Source organism: Anastrepha obliqua, chromosome 3 (genome assembly GCF_027943255.1).
Source record: "Anastrepha obliqua isolate idAnaObli1 chromosome 3, idAnaObli1_1.0, whole genome shotgun sequence".
Classification (NCBI taxonomy): domain Eukaryota; kingdom Metazoa; phylum Arthropoda; class Insecta; order Diptera; family Tephritidae; genus Anastrepha; species Anastrepha obliqua.
In genome coordinates this window covers 86,130,960-86,157,772 of record NC_072894.1, presented here as the reverse complement: position 1 = coordinate 86,157,772, position 26,813 = coordinate 86,130,960, and the positions used below count along the sequence as shown (strand labels likewise).

At 36.1% G+C, this 26,813-nt stretch overlaps 2 protein-coding genes across 10 annotated transcripts in view; one reads left to right on the top strand and one right to left on the bottom strand.

The window, feature by feature from the left end:
* Window positions 1-6,105, top strand: part of LOC129240455 (translational regulator orb2-like) — a 123,704-nt gene extending 117,599 nt beyond the window's left edge. For all 9 annotated transcript variants that reach the window (XM_054876256.1, XM_054876254.1, XM_054876257.1 and 6 more), the window contains one exon: window positions 43-6,105. In XM_054876256.1, coding sequence (XP_054732231.1) covers window positions 43-259 — 217 coding nt within the window. In that variant the 3' untranslated portion in view covers window positions 260-6,105. The remainder of the gene's footprint in view (window positions 1-42) is intronic.
* A 5,133-nt stretch (window positions 6,106-11,238) lies between these two features.
* Window positions 11,239-26,346, bottom strand: LOC129240457 (odorant receptor Or2-like). Its single transcript, XM_054876259.1, has 7 exons — window positions 26,050-26,346; window positions 19,679-19,817; window positions 19,347-19,614; window positions 18,521-18,620; window positions 17,913-18,014; window positions 17,736-17,843; window positions 11,239-11,351 (listed from the first exon to the last, which is right to left on the bottom strand). The coding sequence occupies exons 1-7, from the start codon at window positions 26,344-26,346 to the stop codon at window positions 11,253-11,255; spliced, it is 1,113 nt and encodes a 370-aa protein (XP_054732234.1). The 3' UTR covers window positions 11,239-11,252.
* Between the last annotated feature and the right edge of the window lie 467 nt (window positions 26,347-26,813).

Genomic DNA, 26,813 nt, shown 5'->3' with positions numbered 1-26,813 from the left:
TACAAATTTTGTAATTATATAACATTCTCAATTTACCCACAGCTTTCGTGGTCCGCCCCGTCTTTGGCTATCAGCAAAGCCAGCACTTGGTGAAAAATCTGTGGACTATTCCATTGTGACAAGCATCATCGAAAGCAAATTGTGCGAGGTGGTGAATAAGTTTCTGGTTTACCCCAATATGGTCGACGTCACCATACCATTCCTGGGGCAACCAACATACGAGTATTTGCGTGGTGAAAAAACAAAACGTACTGAATAAATTTGTAATTGACAAGTTGCACATAAAAAATAATGTTATGTTATATAACAGTTTCGCAAAAATATTTTTGAATACATTTTTTTTTTTATAAAAATATGTCACTTGATAAAAATGTGTAAAATAATTAAAAATGTATGGTATGCACCAACGCTTCGTTCCGGAATATATTCCTCTGTCGTGATAACTTCCGAGTACGTTCCGAAATATATTCCTACATGCAAGTCTCTGTCGTGATAGCAACTTTCCAAAACATATGTATACATATGCATACAAGCTACAAAAATATAATATTTATAAGTCGTAATTCCATATATTATACATTTCATAGATTAACTTAAAAATAAAATATGAGTTTTTTCCATTTTTTATATTTGTTAAATTTAGTTGATAATAAAATATATGTATATCGAGCCTAGCTAACTTAAGTGAATATTTTTAGTTGGGTAAATTTACAACACACATACATATACGAGTATACAAATAATTATGTAATTCACGCACACATCCCATATTAAGTGCTACATCCAATTTCTGGCTGATGGTTTTTAAGAGTAACTTTTTTATGGCAAAACCGCTATTAGTAAGGATATTTTGCATAATTTCGTGTTTTATTGGACATTAAGTGGACATTAAACCCCGAACTCGCACAAACCCACTTGGCTAAAGAAACATCGATATGTATGCAGATATGTTTGTATGAAAATGAATGCCCATCGTTAACTTTCTATTCACTATCAAGTATTCGACTTCTTGGGGATTACGATCAGGTATTGCTTTCAAATTGGTTGAGGAGATTAGATTAATTTAAAAGTTAGGATAGACCTAAAGAATTAATTTATTAGAATATAATTTTAAACAGCGTTGTCTCGCTAGCTTCCAATACGAAGTTAATAAAATCGCTGAAGGAGGGAATATTACACCAAAAATGCAAATAAAATTAAAATAAAAGTAAATTACAATTCCTTAATTTTTTAAGTTTATTTGAAATAACATTTCATAAACTTCTCAAGTAATTTGTTACGCTGCTTTAAAGGGACAAATCTCAACCACTTTAGACCTGAAAATAGAAAAATATTGGGCAATGTCAGCGCATTTCAATTACAGGATTATCATCGCGTGAAAACTAACAGTTATTGCATTTAGTTAAAGGCTAATTTCTCTTCATGAGTACTAGTAGCAAAATTCAATTTAAGCACCAAATAAATGTGATACTTATCTGTAGCTGAAAATGGACTGAGACACTTCGAAATTTGAAATCGATATTGTCACTGACAAAATTGAGATCTATTGAGCTTGTTTTGAAAACAATGAATTTGCACTAAAACTAGGGCTTAGAATATTATCAACGACATAAGAATCGATCATTGATAAAAAATCAAGTTTAGATGCATTATTAAGTAGGTAGGGTGGTTGTCGTAATGACACACTTAGACCTGTCGTAGGTACATTGTGATACCACTGGAACTTATCCTTACACTATGGATTCCTTTTTAAACCATTCTGTATCTTTTATAAACGAGCAAAGCTTCGTTAGTTTTAGGTACATATAAGAGTGAGAAAACTCCTTTGACTAAGCCTTCCCACTTACATAAGACGTGCCCGACTGTTTCTTCTTCTGTGGGTGTCATAACTTTCTGTTGTGGTTACCTAATAAACAATGACCAGTTAATACACTTATCATGTTTCTTGTACCTTCTCTATTAAATCTCAATAGGCTTTTTAAGCGACCGCTGTTCCATTTCGACCATGTCAGTTTGCTTAGTGGTTTGATGGTTTCCCTATCTATGAGTAATTCACAAGTGGCCATGGGCATGGGTATCAACGTCTTATCCAATTGCATATCAAGAGTTGTAACCAATTAGAGAAGGTTCATCTGCTTTGCAGTTTCCTGCTATATTCCTTTGACTTGGCTCCCAAATAAGGTGTACTTTGAGATACGTCACTTAGAAGTTCAAAACATTCTATAACGATTTTTGACGATTGTGTTTTGGATTTTATGGCTGGTTGACTGCCTCTTTTATAGAGTTCCGCTTGAAATACACGGCAATGTTCAGGTAGGGGAAATGATTGGTTGACCCCAAGTTTAACATAGTAAACCCTTCCACCTGGTTTGTTATCTTGCTTTGAGTCATATGTATAGATGTTTATATCATATTCGTTAAGAATAAGTCCGTTATCACATTCCTCTTTCGAAGGAAACGCCGCATCATATAAATATCAAAATTGCTCTCAGGTGGATACATCCCACGCAGTAAATACAACGAGCACGCACCTGAGTAATCCTTAATATATATACATATTTCATTTTAAAACTAAATCGTTATTGCTTAAGGAAACCTGGGAAACGCGCAGATTCCGTCGAACTGCAATAAGAATTCCAACCACCAGGAGTAAGACTCGTTCTGTTAACATCACAATCTTTGCGGAATACTTTAAATAAGTTCACATGAAAATATTCACTTTCAAAGAAATTTGAATTCAGCTTAGATTTGCTAGAGCTTGCTAAGTTTGGTCTTTTGGTGACTTTTCCCGTTGAAAAACATTCAAAGGGTCGAAGTTCCACGTTTACGGGTCGTAGCACATGACTTAAGAGTTTGTGTATAAAAATGCCTTAACACCCAACTTGAAATTCACCTTCTCTAGTGAAGAAATGTCAGCAGGATAAATTATCTTTATCAATACCAGCATTTTTAGAAGCGAAAGAAAAAGTATTTTCGCCAGAATCATTAGGCGTAAAAGAAAACCAATAAATGTAACAACATTCTTGAATTAAATACATTCATATCTTTGCTACTATTCCGGCCAATAACAATTTTATAGAACGAAAGGTTAAAACACCATTTCACATAGGTTTGCTACATAATTTTGTATATTTTTTTATTTATTGATTTATATAAATTTATACTACATAAGTGTATAATAAAAATTCAGCACTGGCTATCTGGTCGAAGTTAGACGGTGTTAGGACGCAAGGTTGGATTCCGTCTGGTTTATGAGAAAGCAGTATAAATATATTAATACTAAGCGCTCTGAAATAACAACTCAAACAACGGCTGATATTTTCAAATTATATAAAAATATGGTTCAGTATTTTAATGATTTTTGCTTTACCAAACTTTCTAATTACTTGTGGCATACCTTCAACTCCGTTCATCTCTTAGTTGTAAGAGAATTCTCCCAGTTTTTAGCTATATCTGACTAATATATTCGTCTTTGGATCTGCATTGTTTCATGATTATTCGCATAACATTGGGCCATTTCGCACCCGGAAAATGTAATTTCGCTTTTTATGCGCGAGGTTGTCCCTATAAAAATATTTCACTTAAGAATTTACATCACTTCTGAAATATGGGCGTAACATCAATTCACCTCTTATTCTTGAGCATGAAATCCTTTGCAACATTTGTCATAAGATTTGATCAAATAGTTTTTTAATCTGGTTTTGAAATTTCACTGTTATTTACTATTTAAAGTGCTTTTTGAGTGATCATATTGACCCAGGTTCAGCAGCGCAGAACTAACCAATAGTGGATTGTTGTTGCGTCATAAATATTCCCCGTAAATGTTTGGGGAATATTGCTGGAGTGTCAGTCCTTGGCACTGGATATAAATCTGGATCGTTGAAGTAAATTAGAACAGGCTGCCATGGGCCAATAATAATAAAGTAGTGCGCCAATATTACAGGCTTATGTATATGTATTTATGTATGTTTGTATAGTTATTAGAACAAAGTTCGGTAGGTGTATGTGAAAGTTTTTTTTATGATGTTTATTAAACGAAAATCAAATTAATTAGAAAATATTAAATTACTAAACTAACAAATGGAGGGAAAACGCAACAATATAAAACCTAGTTTACACAATGCTTAATAGCCTAGGCAGACAGTGGCGTTAATCGGGATTACTGCAGCAGTTAATTCTGATTAAAATTGTACTGCGACAGACGGTTGTTATGCGGATTAATGAAGGGCTGATTTGTTCATTCAATAAAAGATGGATTGCAAGCGATAAATGCGGGTATTAGCTGCCTCAATACTAAGAAATATATATATTTTTTTATCTTAAATTGCTATTTTTAAAATTTGGAATTTCGAACGTATTAGTGTAAACTAGCATTGCATCTTTTCTCTTTCGACTCTTTAAAAATTTCATTATTTTATAGTTAAAAGTTATATTTAGTTCACAATAGATACTAAATGTCATTTTTCGGCTATGTTGCCATCGAAAATCCCCCTAAATTATGAGAATTAAGTATAGTTGTCAATCCGTATTAGTTGCACGTAAATCGTTAATACCGATTAACGCCGTCGTCTGCCTATGCTATAAAGCTTATTTTACTATTATTCAAATGTTTAAATTTGCAAAATTATTGTATTAGGAAAATCCATCTAACAACTATAATTCTGTGAGAGTTATGCATATGTATGTATGTACAAGTATATCCATTTAAAAATTTGTCAACTAGTTATTCCTAGACATATAAGCAGATAACATATGTATATGTAATACTTTGTAACTAATACTACGTGTGGAATTTTTGTTCTATTTTTCTACCTATGGTAGCTAATAACTCGTCAAACTATCTCGCTCTATTTCTCTCTATTTACTGACTTTCTTTATTCTTCTTTTAAAATAGAAAGTAAAAATAAATATCAAATATTAAATATGAAATATCTATAATAGCAATACGTCTGAAATAGATAAGAAATAACTTAAATAAAAATAGGCTCTACGCACACGCAGTCATTCAAACCTATAATTCTCACTACTTGTACGCCCCCGATAATCGCTACTGTTGGCTAAAATTTGCAATTAGTGCAAACTCTGTCATCGTGAATTTCAGATTTTTATTAATTCGATAACTGCTCTTTTTCTTTTTGATTGGCACGATGACCACTTGACATCATCGGCATACGCTAGCAACAATGGCACGTTAATATCGAAACGTATGTCTGTTTGAAAACTAGTTTGGTAACAAATGGTTTGGAGGGGTATTTCCGAATTTCGACGGAGCTGACGAAATGAGCAGCCGCATTAGTCTTGCGAAGATACCAAATTTAGACATCGCGGTAGATAGGCAAGTATTTTTCTTGCTGTCGATAGCTACTTCAATAAATGCTACGCTAGCATTATTTTCCATATTTGTAATACAAAAAACATGAAAAGAATTTAATTTGTTTACATAAACCTAGGCTTTCATGTGTAAATAACTCTGAAGGTGTTTGTTTGAGGCATTGAGCAGGCGATTCATATAAAAAGACAATTTGAAGTCTGTAATTTTCCTGACCTATGATTGAATAAAAAAGTAAGCGCGATTATTGCGGCCAGCGCTGGTCACGTTTATCGGGAAGACACTGTATATAAAGTCTATTTGTCTCCACCGAATACATTCCTTTGCAAGCATTTAAAATACCTACATATATACGTCCGCATTTTTATACAAACGCACTTATTTATTGAAATCTGTCTGTACGTTTATAATTATTATAAGTTATTTAATATACTTTCTGGTATACATACTTGTATATATATTTTTACTAATTACCATATACATATAATACATATTATGTTTATGGTGTTTATTATTTACATGCAAACATATTTTTATTTAAAACCAATTTGAAGGAATCAACCTATACGTACACTTTTTCTGTGAATCATTTTACTATTATATTAAATTATGTACAACAAATTTACACATTTCTACTGATTTTAGCTACATATGTATGTGTGCTGAATATATGCATAAGTATAATATACGAGATATCTATGTACATGCAAACAGATCTAAGAACTTAATGCAATTTCATTTTGAATTTTAAATAAAACTTCAGCTGAACATAAAAATTGATTTCTCATTTTCAAAGAAAGTAGGTATGCACTTTAACGTGAAAAAAAATAATGATAAAAAATTAAATTAAATGAGAGAAAAAAAAAATTAATATAAATAGTAATAAAAAAAATTAAAATAAAACATTTAAATAAAATGCGATAAAACAAAATGGAATGGAATAAAATATGTAAGTAATGTTTATTTTTTCTGTATATTGTATTACATCTTATATATAAAATAAAGTCAACTTTTTGTGTGTGTTCGCTAACCGGCCGTGTCTTTGCACCGAATTAAACCAAACTTACACACATTGTTAAGAAGGAATTGATGATGGTTTCCATATAGTTTGGATACCTATTGGTGGATAGGGTTCGAGATATAGGTCAAAACGTGGCCCCGGGTAACCTTCTGATGTGTATGTACAATATGGGTATCAAATGGAAGCTGTTGGTGAATGCTTTAGTTCAGAGTATTTTTCATGCCGCTCCGTGACTAGGGCCTCGAGATAGAGACCAAAACGTGGACCCTAGAATGTGTTTGTACAATATGGATATCAAATTGAAGCTGTTGGTGAATGCTTGAGTACAGAGTATTTTTCATGCCACTCCGTGACTGGGGTCTCGAGATATAGGTCAAAACGTGGACCCGGGTAACCTTTGGTTGTGTATGTACAATATGGGTATCAAATGAAAGCTGTCGATAAGTGCTTTAATACGGGATAATTTTCATACCTATTGATGACTAGGGTCTCGAAATATATGCCAAAACGTGGACCCGCCGTGTCTTTGCACCGAATTAAACCAAACTTACACACATTGTTAAGTAAGTATTGAAAATGGGTTTCGTAAAGTTTGGTTGTAATTCGGAGCACTGGCAACGGGTACAGCGTTCTTTTGAACCAGCCATAATGTCGTTTACTTTTTTAACGCTTGGGGCGGAACTGAACTGTCAAATTGACAGTGTGAGCTACAATGTGTTAATATTTCTTTCTGATTTGGATGCCATAAGGAGAAGACGTAAGTGCAAAGTGTAAAAATTTTTTGTGCATTTTTTTGGAGTGGATTTTGGAACAGTGAATAATTTCTTACGAAATTTGAGAATTTAATGTGAAATCCGAATGAAATTATGTGTTCGTGGAAAAAAAATTTTTTTTCGTTTTTGTTTGTTTGAAAAGTATAAATGGATAATGGTTAAAAAAGTTCCAATGCTTAATAAAACATATAAATTGAAACGAAAAATGCATGGATGATCAGGAAAAAAGACGATTGTTTCTTAGTTATTCATTTGCGTTCATTCGAAATTTAAAAACAATCTTCTTTTTTCCTTATTTTCAATTTATATTTTTTATTTACTCAAAAACAAATAGAAAAACAAAAAATATTGTTTAAGCCAAAGCGCTTGAATAAAGAATAAAGAAATAAATAATATGAAAACCATATCTTTTTTGTTCTAAACCATATCTATTCTATTTTAGTGTGCCCAGCGAAGCGGGCCGGGTTTGCTAGTTTCTAATAAATAAATAAATAATTTATTGAGGAACTCAAATATTTGTTTAAAAGCCAGCCAGCATTATAGAAAAATAAGAGCGATGAATATAAAGACAGAAATTTAAAATTAAAATCGTGACAAATTTTATTAGAAAAATATAAAGAAGTAGACAAAAATGCTAGTATAGAAAGTGTGCAAAAAAATCTTCTGATGATAAACATTTTTTTCCGCGTTCGATGCTCACTCAGCAACGAACAGCGTGAAAGTAAAATCGTCAACAAATCCACACTTGTGTGGCAAGATGAGTTTCAACCGATTGTTTGGATTTATTTTCTGTTTGTGCCCAGCATTAGGGACTTCAACATCTTCTGGATTGAATTCATTACGTCAATCTTTCAGACAAACCATAAAAAAATTGTTATGTAGCATGCAGCAACATCCGGCAGACACTATAGATCGACCATCCAACCTCATTATCTTATAAATATTTCAGACCTCATAAGCTTCGTAATTATGCATGGATTATCTTGTGCTTGATTTGATTAAAATGTATTAAACAAATTTAAAATAAGTACAGGTGTCCGATGGCAGAATTAGGTTTCAAAATTGGGTAAATTTAAAGTTCCTCCCTACGTGCTGAGTGTATGAGCGGAGAGAACTATGTTAGCTTCGTTATTCGTACGGGTTATTTAGTCATGATGTCACAGTGGACGTGCTCACCCGTGTTCGCAATCGGAGCGTATTCCAAGGCCAATGATTCGTGTGCAACTGCTCGTCGTAGATTTTGTTCACGCTACAATATTCAACATTTACGTGATCCCCTAAGAGAAGATTTTATCCGGCTCTGGCTGATGCACATCCGGACATCGAGAACAAATGAAAATATTTAACTCATCGCTGCAATTTGCCTGCTCGGGGACTTCCAAAAACTATTGTGCATGAAATATTGAGGACTTCTACTCTTCAAAGTTCAAATCGTGCAAGCGCGTACAAATTTCTGCGAGACAATGTTCGAGCCATTTCGTTCTGTAAACACTATCTTTTGAAGTGAGAAGCCCATTTTCATTTGAATGGAAATGTTAATAAGCAAAACTGTCCCTTGCTGACAGAACACACTATAAAACCATCAATAGCCACTTCACAGTCCCAAAGTAGGGGTTTGGTGTCCACTATCAAGCGGTGGAATAATTTGATCTTTTTTTTTTTGAAAATCGTCACGGGGCAAGCAATTTCCGTAGACGGTGTATCTTTACATTAGTCAGAGCGACAATGGCGATACTGCGTGATGTTTTCTCCAACAAACTGATAAGCTGTTCCGATGACATATCCTGGCAATCCAGATAGCCCGATCTTAGCTCTATGGAGTATTTCTGTTGGGATGAAGTAAAGTAAAGTATGTGAAACAAACCCAGCTCATCTCAGCACTAAAAGAAAATATCGTTCGGAGGTTAATGACATCTCTTCTTCAGCGAATAGCAAGGAGTACGGAGGCCAGATTCCTTCATTCCAGTTTTCACTCGTTTTTCAAAGAATTTATTTGTTATCCCGTTATGTGAATCAAATTTCACCAATATTTGTCTATCATTTTGCATTTGGCTGTCTAAAGTTCTTGGGTAAATATTGAAAGATATTTTAACAAATATGTATGTTTGTTTATAAATTAAAGTATTACCGTTTACAGTGAGTGAATTGATAAGTAATTGAAGTGTTAAATACAATACACAATTGATTGTTATAAAAAGTTAACCAAATAATATTACAATGTGCCAAATAGAGGAGTTATTGATCTCCTTCTTAATAAAAGAACGAAAACAAGTTATATTGAAAGGAATCATAGTGCCGGTACTCCTGAAAGTGTTACTGAAAAAAGTGTGGCTTATGTTGAAAATTTCAATGAACAAATTGCAAGTGATACTCCATTCCCAAGTATAAGTTCTTCAGAAAGCGGTGACGAAATCATTGACCAGTATGATACTAGAGACAAGTTAGCTAAATGGAGTGATGGAGTGATTTGCAATTCTCCATGATGCACTGTTGACAATTTTAAGACATTCACTGCCTACCTTGTCAAAAGATGCAAGAACATTGAAAAAAACCCCTAGGGATGCACCAATAGTTCAAATTGAAGGTGAGTACGTCCATTATGGGCCGAAAGAGTGCTTGACAGTTTTTTTTGTTCTAATTCACACCAAAGCGATAAAATTGAGTTAAACGTAAACGTCGACGGATTACCAATACTCGTAGCTAAATGCTCTTTAGTTCAGGCTTGGCCGATCCTCGTTAATGTGCACGGCACGAAGTGTGTATGTACCGCGGGAGTTTAGTCTGGTAATAGTAAGCCTAAAAACGTTAATCAGTTTTTAACGCCATTTATTGCAGAGTTTACTGAATTGCTTAACGAAAACTATATCTTCAATGATAAAGCGTACAAAGTGAGCTGCCGATCATTTATTTGTGATGCGCCGGCAAGAGCTATAGTTATGGGTATAAAAAGTCATAATGGTTATAATTGTTTTCATAAATGTTTACAACATTTTATGAACAGGCGTATGACGTTCAAGCTCGGAAGTAATACCTTGCGGTACAATGAAAATTTTCGAGCTCCATACAGCAACTAAAATAAAAATAAATAAATAATTGGCGCGTACACTTCTGTTAGGTGTTTGGCCGAGCTCCTCCTCCTATTTGTGGTGTGCGTCTTGATGTTGTTCCACAAATGGAGGGACCTACAGTTTCAAGCCGACTCCGAACGGCAGATATTTTTATGAGGAGCTTTTTCATGGCAGAAATACACTCGGAGGTTTGCCATTGCCTGCCGAGGGGCGACCGCTATTAGAAAAATGTTTTTATTAATTTTGCTTTCACCGAGATTCGAACCAACGACCTCTCAGTGAATTCCGAATGGTGATCACGCACCAACCCATTCGGCTACAGCGGCCGCAACCATACAGCAACTACCTACATGGAAATTGAGAAGTTGCCAATAGACATAGATAGGAAAACATATTTCTTCCGGAATTCTCGGCAATTTTTATAACGTTTTTTGTTTGTTTTTTATCAATCTTGTCGCTAAGTGTAATATAATAATAACTTTTGGTTTTTGCTTATTTTTAGACATTTCAAATGAAGTGGTCGACTGATTGGAGGATTGTGTGAATATGTGTTTGGGCGAGTGCGTGAATACGTGTGAAATGATCGCGCCGAATTCGATGGCTGAATCCACAAGTTTCAGATCCATCCTAATCTGGAAACGAAGTCTTCCCTGCTTTGCTAAATTTGGGAAAGTCCGAAAGCGACTGTGACGAGTTTTATGAAACAGCTAAATCCTATATTTTTGTGTGCACCAAGCAGAATTTATGGTTCTTTATACTCACCAATGCTTTTATATTATTGAATGTAATAATATAGAATTTTTTCGTGAAATCTACACATTTAAGCATTTTTATTTATGCTCCAAAGGGGGTACTAAATACATACAGAATTATTATATACTTTACGAAATTCTATTATAATATTAAAACTGTTTTTTTTATATAAGCGTGATATGTTGTGTAGGACTCCATTAACTTCTTCAAAATGAATTCTCATTCTCAGGTGTGTAAACATTTTCATCTACATATACATATGTATATAGATATTGATGTTGAGATTATATTGATCGATTTTTAGCTGTTCACATTGTGCCCTTTAGGCAAGAGAATAGGGAATATGAAATGCGTAAAATTCGGAGAAAAATTTCCATAGTCAAGGGCTTGAAGCCGCCAGCAGTGAACTAAGAATAAGAGAAAAATTAAGAAATTTAAAAAATTCAAATTACTTATTTTCAGTTTATTATTTTTGTGAATTGGTAGAAGTAATATTGTTAGCCCATATTTTACAATGACAATCAATTAGGCCCTGGGCAAACAATGAATGCCGCAGTAGTCCATTTAGACTGCTTAAGTTGATCAAAAAATCTCTTAAACTGAGCTCCATATAATGTAGGGAATAATGTTATACAGGGTTTGATTGAAAAGTAATAAGCCTTGCCGCGCGGAACGTCTGCCAAGCGATCAACCGAATCGGCTGGTGGGGGAAAATAATCGTTGGACCTTCCCCTTCCACTAGAAACCGGTCCCAGTTCGCTGGCAACAGCGGTGCAGTCAACATCGCTCCTCGCGTGAAAGCTGTTTTAAAAGTGTGTTAGGATTTTGCAGTGGCGAAAATGAAGCGATCGTTGGAGCAACGGTACTCGATAAAATTTTGCGTAAAACTAAACAAAACGAGTACCGAAACCATCCCGTCCACCAGGAGTTTGTACCTCCAGGAAGCACTGTAAACGCGGCATTTCACAAAGAAGTGCTCCTTCGGCTGAAAAACCGCGTCGCCCGGGTTCGGCCCGACCTCGCACACCGCCTTCGCAATATCGCTCTCATTGCCGCTTTTTTTAAATTGGAGTGACTGAAGTCAGCTTCTAATCATCAATAAATATTCCTTCAGCTGAGGATTTGTTAAAAATTAGTTTAAGAGGTTGCACCAAAGGGCGACAAATTTTAAACAAAGTTACAGAAAGACCGTCTACATCCGAATGAGAAGAGTTTTTAATCTTTAACAATCCCTCAACGACAACACCATCTGATAGAACAACTGAACCAAAGTCAACAGTAGAAGACAATTGCCCTCGAGAAATTTTTGCGAATGGCTGCCAAATGTTCTTCCTGCATATCTTCATCAGACACGAAGTTAGATGAAAAGAAATGGGCAAATAAGATTGCTGTAACACTGCAAGGAAGCAGTAACGTCCTTATTAAAAACAGTATTGAGAATACAAGTTCCTCATACTCCACAAGCATAAAACGATGGCTATTGCAATGGTAACCGTTATTGAATATTTTGACAGTTGGATGTCAGTGCCTACTGTAATACTACTGAAACATAAAAATTAAAAAATAATAAACTCATTGCTATCTGGTCACCTCAAGCACATAAGGCTGATTTAGGCGATCATGTATTTACTACTGTGGGCAAAAAGTAAGGTGAATTTGGTTGTAAAATGAAAACTCTTTATTTATTCTTGTAAATCAATTTCATCCCCTTCAAAATAATCCCCTCTCGATGAAATACACTTATGCCAACGATTTTTCCAATCCCCGAAACATGCCAAATAGTCCATTTCCGGTATAGCCATCAGCACCTTCTTCGATTCAGCTTTTATCTCCTCAATCGACTCGAAACGCGTTCCTCGGAGTGGGCTCTTGAGTTTTGGGAATAGCCAGAAGTCACACGGAGCCAAATCAGGCGAATACGGTGGTTGCGGAACGATGTGCGTGGAATTTTTGGCGAAATGGTCACGAGTGCAGTGTGACACGGTGCATTATCGTGATGCAAAAACTAAGAGTTGTTGGCCCATAATTCTGGTATTTTTAGACGAATTGCTTCACATAAACGAAGCATAACGCTCAAATAATATTCCTTATTAACAGTTTGGCCAGGTGGAAGGAATTCATAGTGCACCACACCACGAAAATCGACAAAAAACTGTCATCATGACCTTTATTTTTGAACGACTTTGACGTGCTCTTTTCGGTCTGGCTTCGCCTTTAGCACATTGTTTCACACACATCAACGCGACGACTTTTTCCAAGAAATTGAGCGTTTTCGGTACCAAACAAGATTTGACTTTTCGTATGCCCAAATGATCTTTCAAAATGGTTTTCGCAGATCCTTCTGATATTCCGATCATATCAGTCAAATGACGATTTTTGAGCACTAACTCCTTCACTTTATTGACGTGTTGGTCATCTGTTGACGTCGATGGTCGTCCGGAGCGCTCCAAGTCATCAACACATTCTCGACCCTCTTTGAAGTCTTTGTACCACTTATAAACATTTTTCTGCGACATGGTCGAATCACCAAATGCTCGTTTGGTAAACACAAGCGTAAATATATTACTGATAATGACATTCACATGAAAGTTGGCTCAGATGTTATTAACAGTGCTGCCAACTCATGAAAAAAAACTAGAGCGAAATTTTAATCATTTGATTGACAAATAAATTCACCTTACTTTTTGCACACAGTGGTATGTGGTTATTAATATAGGACTTGATCGAGCCTTAATCAATGCGGAAGTAGTGCATAGCATCATGCCCAATGTAAACGTGTTGTTACTTTTATAAACGCCAAGGGTCTGAGAACCTCGAATTTTAACGTTTCATTAGCCCAAAATAGTGAAAAATCGACATAAGGAAAAAGGGTAAACAAAAATTTGCCCACCTATTTGACCAAAGCTATTCCATCAAATAGATTATTGTTTTGCAGCCGGAGCCCTGGGGTATATATACCCTATGATCAGAAAGTACTGGGAATGTTTAATTTATACGAACCGCGCACGTGGGAACCGGTCCACATTGGACTGTAGGACTGTAAGACACGCATCTGTCAGTTTTTAGCGCCATCGGATAATTAGTGTCTGCCCGGCCGGCCAGAAATGTGGCCAAACAATTCTTAGATTTTGTATGATGATAACGCGCCATCACACCGAGCCCAAATTGTGCTGGATTATTTGACCAAACACCAAGTAAATACCATCGTGCAAGCCCCGTATTCACTTGATATGGCCCCGTGCGACTTCTTTTTATTTCCCAGGTTGAAGTTACCACTTCGTGCAAGGAGATTTTAGTCGATAAGGAGATCAAAGACATTACGACGAAAGAGCTGAAAATAAGCTGAGATAAAATAAATTTGCCTGAAATTTAACTCTGTTTTGTTTTATTTTAACATTCCCCTTTACTCTCAGATCATAGGGTATACATTCTGTCAAAAAAGTACCGGGAATCGTTCAATAAATTGTTTGATCATCAACATTTATTTTGTCGCCTTCAAAAAAGCCAACGATTAATCCAGTCATTAAAGCACGCGTTTGAAGAGACCTCCTTCAACTCTTTCAGCGAATTCTCCTTAATGGCCTCTTTCCTCTATCGACTTAAAACGGCGTCCGCGGAGTGGAAATTTAAGTTTTGGGAAAGGGAAAAAGTCATAGGGAACAAAATCCGGTGAATACGGTGGTTGTTCGATGATATTTGTCTGGTTTTTGGTGAAAAAAGTGTTTACAGTATGAGCCTTGTGAGACGGTGCGTTATCATGGTGCAAGATCCATGAGTTTTCTTTCCACAAATTGAGACGTTCTAAAACGTCGCATAACTTCCAAATAATATTCTTTATTTACCGTAGAACCATTTGGAACGAATTCCGAGTGCACATGTTAATCAAAGAAAACTAGTAGCATCACTTTCACTTCTTTCACTGTTGGCCGGCTTTGACGTGGTTTTCATGTCAAACTCATATACCCACGTCTCATCACTTGTTATGGTGCGCTGGATAAACGTTGGGTCCGAATTCACTTGCTCAAGCATATCTTCAACGATCTTCTTCCGATGAATTTTTTGAAAGAAATTCAACTCTTTTGGAACCATTCGAACAGCCACGCGTCTCATGCCCAATTTATGGTGTAAAATGTTGCGGATTGCTTCTTGAGACACGCTAAGGTCACAAGCTACCTCCCTCAAACTTAAAGAATGGTTTTCCAGCACCATTTCCTTGACTTTGTCGACGTTTTCATTCGTTAAAGATGTTGTTGGGCGACCAGATCGGGGTAAATCTTCCACGACTTTTCGGTCCTTTGCAAAAGCCTTATACCACTCGTAGACCAGTGTACCGCGATTTTGATAAAGCACACTTGCCATAGGCTTTCTGCAACATTTTCAACGATTTGGCACACGAAATCCCGTTCAAAATACAAAACTTAAGACAAATTCTTTGTTCGATATTTTTATCTATAGCCAAAATCCCAGAGCACACCTGCGGTTGACTGATATATTTAAATGCCAAAAACAAGCTAATTAACAAATTACGCTCAAACTCTGCAACACTATAGAGGGAGTTTATACCAACATTCCAGCAAAAAAAAATTTAGACAGATGTTCGCTAGGGCCCTAACCTAGTAGATGCTACTAACAATTCGAACTTTAATTTATGGATCTTAGCCATTGTCAAAATGCTCTTGTGACACGGTGCATTGCCCCGATTAAAAGTAATTTTTTTCTTTTGTAAACTGGGTCTTTTTTATTTTTTCTTCTTTTTCCTTTCCTTTTCCTTCAGCTGCTCTAAAAGATTACAATAATATTCATAATTTATTGTTTTACTAGTTTTCAAGTAATCTACACAGAAAATTCCTTTCGCTTCCCAAAAAAAAAAAACTGATGCTAAAACCTTCTTGGCCGATTTCTGGACATCGAAGAACCAGGTGTACACCACTCCTTCGTCTCTTGTAAATATCTATATATGTTGCTCTATAAATGTTGCTGGATGCTGAGAAAGTCTCTTTCGAATGTGTTTTTATTCCATTGTTAGCGAATGCGGCACTCACTGCGGAGACAGCTTTCTGAAACCCAATGAGATGCCAAGGGCTTTTACTAAATTTCTTTCAGTCACTAGACGATTTTTCAATACGATTTCCTGTATATTTTCTACGATTTCTGGTGTTGCTGTTTTTGAACGTCCTTGACGTGGATCGTGTTTAAGGCTTGTACGAAAGCTTAAGGCTTACATTCAGCAACCCATCTTTTTACTGTAGTAATTGATGGCGAGGAGTTCTTATACACTTTCAACATTCGTTCATAAATTTCCGTTGCTTTTAAACCTTCCAAAAATAAAAAGTTCAATCACTGCACGATACATGATTTAGTGTTTCACGGATACTCGAACGTACGTACCGAATGGTAGTCACGCTACAACACATTCGGCAACGGCGGCCGCCCTGAGTTAAGGGTTGTTGTATACATATATGTATATAAAACGAACATACGAGGTGTGTTCAAAAAGTATAGCGAATTTTGTGTTTTTTCAAAAATTATTTATTTATTCATTAATATCTATTTTGTCCCCTTCAAAGTAATCCTCATGAGATATTATGTACTTGTGACAACGTTTTTTCCAATCTTCGAAGCACTTAAAAAAATCATTTTTATCTTGTTCAGCTCCTTCTTCGACACAGCGGTGTCTTTTCATGGGCCTCTTCAGTTTCGGGAACAAGAAAAAGTCACAGGGGGCCAGATCTGAAGAATACGGTGGCTGTGGCATCATTAGTGTGTTGTTTTTGGCCAAAAAGGCGCGCACAAGCAACGATGTGTGAGCAGGAACGTTATCGTGATGCAAGAGCTAATTTTTGACCTCCCTCAAATCCGGGCGTTTCTGGCGGATTGCTTCGTGCAAATTGTGCATAACTCGCAGGTAATATTCCTTATTGACCGTTTTACCCTGTGGCAAGAACTCATGATGCACAACGCCCCTGCAATCGAAGAAAACAGTAAGCAAAACTTTTACATTCGACCGAACTTGGCGCGCTTTTTTCGGTCTTGGCTCGTGCGACAGCTTCCATGAGATGATTGAGCTTTGGTTTCCACGTCATAACCATAAACCCACAATTCGTCATCAGTTATGACTCTCTGGAGCAAATTTGGGTTGTCGCGGACAGAGTCCAACATCTCATTAGCAATGTTCATGCGATGCTGCTTTTGGTCGAAATTGAGCAGTTTTGGTACGAATTTTCCGGCCCACATCATTGAAAAAAATCGAATGGCACGAGCCAATCGATATGTCGAGGACCTCAGTAACTTCTCTAACGGTGATTCGACGATTGGCCAATACCATTTTCTGCACTTCATCAATTTTTTCGTCTGTTGTCGAAGTGCTCGGGCGTCCGGCACGCTTTTTATCGTTCACATCTTCTCGGCCTTCCGAGAACATTTCGTACCACCGATAAACGTTGCTTTGGTCCAAAGTAGCTTCTCCGTATGACACAGTCAACATGGAATGCATCCGCGCACTTAATTTCGTTTTTCACACAAAATTTGATACAGGTTCTTTGATCCACCTTTTTGAATAGGTAAAAATCGAAGACGAGCCGAAAGACGTGCAAGCAAAGCAGCTGTCAACAATTAACTGAACATTGAAAATGGCCGAACTCGTCGACATGAGTGAGAGACATGAGTACCAACATGTCGTCACAAAAAAATCGAAATCCGAATATACGTAACCTGCGAAAGTTCAAGATTCGCGATACTTTTTGAGCACACCTCGTATGTACAATTATTTGTTATTTTTTTTATAAAATTACCTGCAAAGGCGTTTGACTTCTAGTGATTATCAACAGTACATATTTGCGAAATTTCACGTCACGTTGAGTCCAGTTGGTATTATATGCTGCGCTAGCTATAGCAAGGCTCTTGAAAGATAAATTTTTCCGTTAACATTGATTAACAATTTGTGAAAATCAAAACCAAGTTCCCCTTACCTCATCGGAGAAATCGTTTGCCAGATAAAAGGTTTGAAAAATTGCGACTGTTTGAACGAATAAAATTAAAAAGCCTTTTAAAATAAGTGCCAAATCAAATTCCTGAAAAATTAAAGTATATAAAGTGGATTAAAAATGTGATGAAATCAATTAAAAATTCAATGTTATAAAATTTTATTTTTGAATTAATAATTCACGGAATCCAAATATTGCTTACAAAAATATATATGTAGCAATAAATAATACTCCTAGTAATTACAGTATTTGGGGCACAGAATTTCGTTGAAGGGAAGATAAATTAATGGAATCTTAACGTTAAAATAAATTGTCAAATTCCTAACTGGTAATTTTGAAGCGCCAAATGAAAAGGTTTTTTCTAAAGAGGTCACCCCTCGGCAGGCAACAGTAGACCTCCGAGTGTGTTTCTATCATACTATGAAAAAGATTCTCATGACCAACTACCTGTCGGGAGGCGGCACACAAACTGAAGTAGGAACTCGGCCAAACATCTAACAAAAGATTTATGTGCTAATTATATATACATACGTATGTAAGTAATACTAAGCTTAACTATGCATTTAAATATATAATAGTAAAATATATCTCACCATCGTTGAATATATGAGCAACATACACATTATTATGCAATAAATACCGACATCAAGCAAGTTTGTGGCCGAGAATAATTCTTCCAAATCATCATGAAAGCTAAGGAAATGTGTAAATATATTTATTTTATTCATCTCGATCGTACCATAAACTTATACACACAAACACATATATTAATATGTATATATATATGGGGCATTCTTTCTGAACGTGAGACCCCCTGCCCCCAGAATAGATTTTGACGAAAAGAGGTCTATGAGGGCTTAAAATGTAGGTAATTATGTTTACTTTCGAAAGCAAAGTGGCACTTCTTGAAATTCAAAATGGCGGATCCAATATGGCGGATTCAATATGGCGCAATTTTGCAGTTCGTGCATCAGATTTATGCTATTTCGTGTTTTCTTTATTTATTTTTAAGTAAAATTGTTGCAATGGATATAATTTTACATATTTCCAAGTTAATTATTTATTTTTATTGGTCACTGATTATTCATCACATTTTTTATCATCAGTTCATAGCATAAATCTGATGCACGAACTGCAAAATTGCGCCATATTGAATCCGCCATATTGGATCCGCCATTTTGAATTTCAAGAAGTGCCACTTTGCTTTCGAAAGTAAACATAATTACCTACATTTTAAGCCCTCATAGACCTCTTTTCGTCAAAATCTATTCTGGGGGCAGGGGGTCTCACGTTCAGAAAGAATGCCCCATATATATATATATATATATGCGCATGTAGTTAACGAATATGTTTTAACACTTTTTTGATTGGTGTAATTATTTAAATTATTTAAATTATAAAAGAAAATATATCACTTACTTGATTATCTTCATATGGCATTGAACGCATTTCTTGATATTTTTTAAGGCGCTCTCCTCATTCATTTGGGATAAGTTGTTGATTCTCTGCTGAAGATCTTTCAGCATGAATGTTCCAAAAGACATCAATATTAGAAATGAATTCACACTCGGAATGTATGAATAAGCGCATACTGGGATTACCCAAAATGCTTGAAGTAGGTAGATAATCTCGAAAGATGGGCTCTTTAGTAAATCGACACCTGGTACTGCAATGCTAATAACGAAGTCTGTTAAAGTTTGTAAATTTTTTTTAATTTTCTGTTTTAGGTACAAATATACATACATACTCACTGCCATATTGGGTCAGAATTGGTTGAAAGGAAACAAATGCGGCGGCGCTTATACTACAACGTTGAATATATTTGGAAAAATGTACAGTACGTTTAGTGAATTTCTGTAGCTCATAAAAAGTTCTTTTGTCATCATCGTGCTGTCGAAAATATGTGAAGCAAATAGTATAAATAATCAATAATATGTAATAATATTGTACAAGGTGAGACAGCCAGTTTGATGTACGCATATATACGAAGAAATAAAGCAGAACAAAACAAAAAAAAAACACTCTTGAAAAGATTCTGTATTCAAGTAGCTTTCTTGCTTCTACAGAAAAAATAGGCTTCTTAATTCATCAACAATGTTGCTCACTCTTCAGTTTTCACTCATTATAGTAGTATTATGCTAACGTATAGCGCAGAAGCTTGGACGATGGCAATATCCGACGAGGCGTCATTTGGAGTGTTTGAGAGAAAGATTCTGATGAGCTTTATGAGCTTTACAAGCACATAGACATAGTGCAGCGAAGAAAGATACATCGGCTTCGTTGGTTGGGCAATGTCGTCCAAATGGAAACAAACGCTCTGGCTCCGAAAGAATAGGATGCGGTACCAGCTGGTGGTAGCAGAGGAGGAGAAAGTCCTGCGGAAAGTCTACGTTGGAAAGGCCAGCTGGAGAAGGACTTGGCTTCACTTGGTGTGCCCAACTGACCTGAGGAATAAAGTGAGCTTTATTAAACTCGATCAAAATCGCGTAAGCGGCTACCGTGCCAATCAGTAAGTAGAATAATATAATGTTTAATAAAGGGTGATTTTTTAAGAGCTATAGGAAAGTTTTTCAAAAAAAAACACACGTAAAACTCAAAAAAATGCATGAAATTTTTATTTAAGTCGATAGTACAGTCCATATAATTTAATGTTTGAAGATTATTTCATGCAAATGTTGACCATGACTGCGCTTCAAATACTCCATTCGCTTAGTCCAATTATGGCATACTCTTTTAAATGTTTCGGCCGGTATCTCACATATAAATGCTTTAATGTTGTCTTCTAATGCGTTAATTGAAGCAGGCTTGTCTGAATAGACATGAGCTTTAACATAGCCCCACAAAAAATAATCTAAAGGCGTTATACCGCACGATCTGGGTGGCCAATTGACAGGTCCCGAACGTGAAATAAAATGTTCACCGAACTCGCCTCTCAACAAGTCCATTATTAAGAGTGCTGTGTGGCATGTGGCTCCGTGTTGCTGAAACCACATGTCATGCAAGTCAAGCTCTTGCATTTTGGGCAAAAAAAAGTTGGATATCATTTCACGGTAGCGCTCACCATTCACAGTCATGTTACGATTCCCAGCATCTTTGAAGAAGTATGGTCCAATGATACCTCCAGCCCATAAACCGCACCAAACTGTGACCTTTTCTGGATACATTGGTAGCTCTTGCAATTCTTTTGGCTGATCTTCACTCCAAAATCGACAATTCTGCTTATTTACATACCCATAGATCCAAAAATGAGCTTCGTCGCTGAACACAATTTTTCGACTTTAAACTTTCTTAACAGAACACGCATTTTTATAATAAAATTCAATGATTTGCAAGCGTTGTTCGTTTGTAAGACGATTCATGGTTAAATTATAGACCAAACTGAAGATGTTTGACAGTGAAACAAAACACGAAACGTACGTCAGCTATTTAAACCAACTGCTTAAAAAGATAATAGCTAAAAAATCGCCCGTTACTAGTAATAGTAACCTTATTATACCAAAAGCAAGAATTGGTGGACACAAGATTGTGTGAACACAAAATGGCAGATGGGTAGGTAAGACTGGTGGCTGCCAATATGGCCCACTTAGACCTGTCGTAGATACGTTGTGATACCACTGGAACCTCTCCTTGCGATATGGGGTCTCTTCTAAAACATCTTGTGGCTTTTATAAGCGATGGCTTCTTTAGTTTAAGATGCATATTTTTCGCTACATTTATTAAAAATTCACTACCAAGCGTGTAAAGTCTTTTTCTAGTTAATTCTTTACACTCACAATTCAGATGTCTAATAATTTCCTGCTCTGCTATATGATAGCAGGTTCTACAATAATTGTATGTATAGTATGACACTCCCAGCCCTCTAGCATGGTTACCTATTAGACCCTATCAAAGTTCTTGTATTCTTTGTGTTAAGTTTCATCAGGCATTTGAACGACCACTGTGAATTTCGGCCATGTTAATTTGCTTAGGTTTTGCCATTTTGAATGTACTATCATTATTATTATTATTACAAACTGAAGTTTATAATTAAAATTATAAGCCTAGTTAGGAAAGCTATGGCTGCTAAGGCCTTCAGCTTCTTCTTATGATGTAAAATTAGTGCTTAATTAATGCTTAATACTAAGTGCTTATGCGTCGTTTAGAATTTCATTATAAATTAGGAGATATAATATATTTATTCGACATGTTTGTTTAAATTTCGTAATATAATTTTGATATTTTTAAGAAAGCTATAATTTTTTTAATATTATCGATTGTGGGGTTGGAAATGCATTGAATGGGATCGGTGTTATGGAATATATGGTACTATCATATTTTAATAGTTTCTCTGTCTATCAGTATTTTACAAGATGGCCCGAGGGAAGAAATTAAAAGAAACAAATGGATTGAGCCATTCGGAAACTTCTTGAAGCTCGGTGAAAAAGTATGTACGCTTCATTTCTCTGAAATGGATTTTGAGACCGGGTCTGATCGGAAAAGAGCTAAACATTCCAGTGATGCTATTCCAATGCCAGCCCAAGTTTTAAATATTGGAAATGAGGCTGTACAACCCGACTCTTCATTTGTCGATATTTGTACTCAGACTGATTAAAAACTGGTTTTAATTAATGAAAATTAAATATGTAAAACTGTATTTTTATTTAGATCGAACTATGATAGCCAGTTTGCAATTCTTGAAAAATAAGGCGCAATGCACGAGTCGTGGATTTGAAGAAATTTAAGTCTAATGCCAGCTCAATTTTCACTGAAGGGCAAGTCAGAAAATTAGAGAAAAATAGGAAAAGGCACCAATGGGCATGGGATTGCATCGGAAATAGCTTTCAATTTTGCTAGACCAAAGATGTACAACCATTTGTACAACCGAGCGAGTCCACTGTGTCCAAATGCTGCCGGCTATATCATACGAAAGAGACTATGTGCCCAATGAGCTTTCACTTACATGGGTGGACACAGTTTCCTAGGGGCATTGGTTAAACCAAGAGCTGATTTTTTAAGAAAAATTAAGCTTTTGGAAACAGTGTTTGCTAAATTGAATGGAAACAAAATACAAGACGAAAAAAAACATTTTTGTACACAGAAAATATTTTATTAGATGAAGATGTGAAGAAGCCGAACGCAATTTCGCATTAAATATTTGAACAAGTGCTTGAAGGGCTAAATATATGACCAAAAGTAGTTTTTTCACAAGTAATCTACTTTTTGTTTTAAAATATTCAGTTGGGAGATAAGTTCATAGCGTTTTTGTATTTTTTATTTTATTTTACAACGATTGGTTTGCTGTTGGGCAAAGGGTAAGTATTTATTCGATTGTACTCTTTCTGCTCTATAAAGCTAGATAAATTGTAATTTTAGTTATTTAATTTTTTATTAGTTTTGAGGCTTAGAAATGTAATACCCGGGAGGCAAAAATCAATTTTTCTCGACACCTGCTCTGCTTTGATTTCCATCGAGGGAAAAAGCTGCCGAAGCAGCCCGGGACATTTGCGACGCGTATGGAGAAGGTGTCATAGGTAAGTCTACAGGACGGAAATGGTTTGCAAAGTTCAAAACGGGCCACTTCGACGTCGATGACATGTCCCGCAGCGGAAGGCCTTCTGAATTCGATGAAGAACGTTTTAAATCACTTTTAAAGGAGAATGGTCGTCAAGCCAGTCGTGAAATGGCTTCCCTTCATTCAATGGGAATTACTAAAAAACTGGCAGCCTGTGTGCCTCATGAGCTCAACAAAAAAGCGAAGAAAGTCGCCTTCAAATTGTCTCTCAGCATCTTGCCTGTCATCGAGCAACACGTGGTCATACGGAAGATGAGAAATGGTTCCTATACATCAATATGAAACAAAGAAAGGAGTGAGTAGCTCCATGAGATACGCCAAAGCCGAGAGTTAACGGGATCTTTATCCAAAGAAGGAGATATCTGTTTGGTGGAACTGGGAGGGCATGGTGCACTGGGAAATGCTCGAAGAGAATGCCACGGTGAATAAGGAGCTCTACATTGCCCACCACCACCAATCATGAAAAGACCTGATCGACATGATCAAACAATACTCTTTCACGACAACGCCTCAGGAACTATGTCCTCAAAGCCGCACTATAAGAGCTCCTTTAGCATCCGTTGTATTCTTCAGTCTTGCACCGACCGATTATGATATTTTCTGCTCCCTGTCAAACCATGTGAAGGGCGTTGCCTTCGATAACAAAGACGTCCATAAAAACTTGCTCAACAACGTCTGCGACACCAGGCACCAACAAATTGGTTGCGATGTGGGAAGAGGTTGTAAACAGCAACAGCGAGTATATAATTAATTAATTTATTGATAAAATTATTTTTTGTTTAAATAACCAACCCCAACCCAATGTTTATGTACATATTATTTACTTTATGTACTATTCCTATTACTTTTCTACTATCATTTTCGCAGAGGGCAATCATATTCTTCCCTTCTCTCCCTACTTCCAAAATGCAACAATAGATTAAGGAGTATCCAATTTCAGTTGAACATTTTAAAACTTTTATTATTGAATCATAAAGTTTGACAACTGATTCGGATGCTAGTTAATCCATTAATGCAATTTGGATAAAGGGAAAAAGAGGCATAAGTTTATCCCCTTTCTGAAAAGCTAGTACAAAATGTAGAAAAGTTCGATGTAAACCATGGAATAATAATTCCTCCCTCGGTGGAGCGCGTCGGATAGGGAAATGCCTCTCAGATATGGATGCCAGGAGAGAAATGAAAGATCTCTCGCAGACCACACAGGTCGAAGATATAAACTTCGTTAAAAACTAACTTTCCTCGACGTCTGATTCATCATATGAGATGCGGTCGAAGGCGGGTGTTTTTTCCTGGAGCAAGCGGCTCGCTATAAATATGTGATCTGGACGTGCTTTCCCTACTGACGTACATGGGGTTGCGCAGGGTTGGTAGTCCAGCCGTAAAACCAAACTACCCAAAAACGGTTCCCGAATTTTAAAAGATGGATATACTAAATTTAAAAGCTCTTTGTTTGACAAACAACTCTGATAACTAAGCCATACAGAAATAAAATAGAGCTTAACCCCAATATATATAATAAACAATATTTTCCCACAAAAAATATATTTTTCCCATTCTCAGAAGACATTGATATGTTAATCTATGTACGAGTTTTGGATATTGCCGGTGCCATGTCCCAAGCCCAATGAATTGTTTTAGTCAGGTTTTCTAACTTTTTAATCTGCCCCTCAGAAAGTATTTGACTGACATTGGATTTGAATTTATCCAGTTTCACAAGTCGTTCCTAAGATGGGCCAAATCATTTTCCAAGAGGAATCCACGACAATCAGTATATGACCTAAATACTTTTTTCTTTGAATAAAACTACACTTTTTAAATAAAAAAGATTTACTTAGTTTGTGTAGAAGTATCAACCCAAGCTTGTTCCGTCACGAGCTCATTCCAGCAAAGCAAAAGTTTGATAGAAATCCGAGGAGCCGAAAAGTGATACACTCAAACTTTTTCGTCTGATTTCAATGAAGTGCCGGACGACTTTACCCTATCTTTCGAGTTCATTTTGTCTTTTGGGATATTAGCAAACTTAACCCCCTCTCCTGTCTACGTTTTGTGGCGCAACAGAAACAGTATTGCCTTCTAACTTTTTTAGCTGAAGTTTTCATTTCTAAGCTTTTGAGTAGTTCTTATTTAGAATTTGCTCTGAAATAAAAAAATTCATTTTCAGGAGGACACCATGGATTTATTAAGCAGGTCAAGATGACTAACACTGGGTGAAAATTAGATAAATTACATCACCAAGCAATAATTAAATGTGGCCGCTGTAGTCTAATGGCTTGGTGCGCGATTAACATCCGGAAGTGGTTAGGTTCGAGACTCCGTGCATGAAACACCACAGTGATAGAAAGTTTCTAATAGCGGTCACCCCCTGGCAAGTAACGAAAAGCCTCCGAGTTTAAAAAGCTTCTAATAAAGAACAAATATCTGCCTTTCGGAGTCGGATTAAAAACTGAGGGCACCGCCATTTAGGGGAAAACATCAAATAGGAGTAGAAGGTTGGCCAACCACACAAAATGGGTGTAAGCGCCAATTATATTATATATAATATATAATATTCGCTTGAAACGGTCAACTCACCTCCAAATCGTTGTACCAATTATCAATGTCTTTATAAGTATCCGCAAATTTCTTTTGATGAGTTATTACAGCAAAAGCACGCGTTACCGTTGTAATCAGATTCATGATGATAAATATATCGTAGATCGCATTACCCAAACCAGTCCAATTGAAGCAAATGTTATAAGCTGCTGGTAAAATTGTTAGAGTTGGCACAGATATTAGTAAATAGGCGCGTGAACGTTTGCTTTCATCTAAATAACCCAAATACTCCATAGACTTCAAACACCAGCTAAACAATTTAGCAGCGTAACCCATTTTGTTGTGCAACCAGAATTAATTTTCCAATTTCCTGTTAAGTAATAACTGAGAACTATAGGAAATAGTAATACGCTTGGAAGCAAAGAAATTTCCTTTTCATAGGCTTGAGGAAGTTTGCAAAAAATTGCGTAATGTGCATGAGATCTCATACGAGTTATAATTTACGCAATCGATTTAATTACTACTCTTGCATTATACTCGCATTACATTTAATAATACTCTGCGTTTGGACTAGTGTGCCATTAAATATTTGGTTGACGTCCGACCTTGACTTGGGCTGTAAAAAGTCAAATATTTATTATTAACCAATGGTTAGAAAATAATTGTTAAAGGGATAAAAAAAGTGATGCAATGGCAGAGGAGCTCGGCGAAGCACGCAACAAAGGGTGTCAGCTCCAGCTGAATAACTTTCAAAAAAAAAAAAACAACATATTTGTAGAAGTGAAGTAGTTTTATTTGGTTTG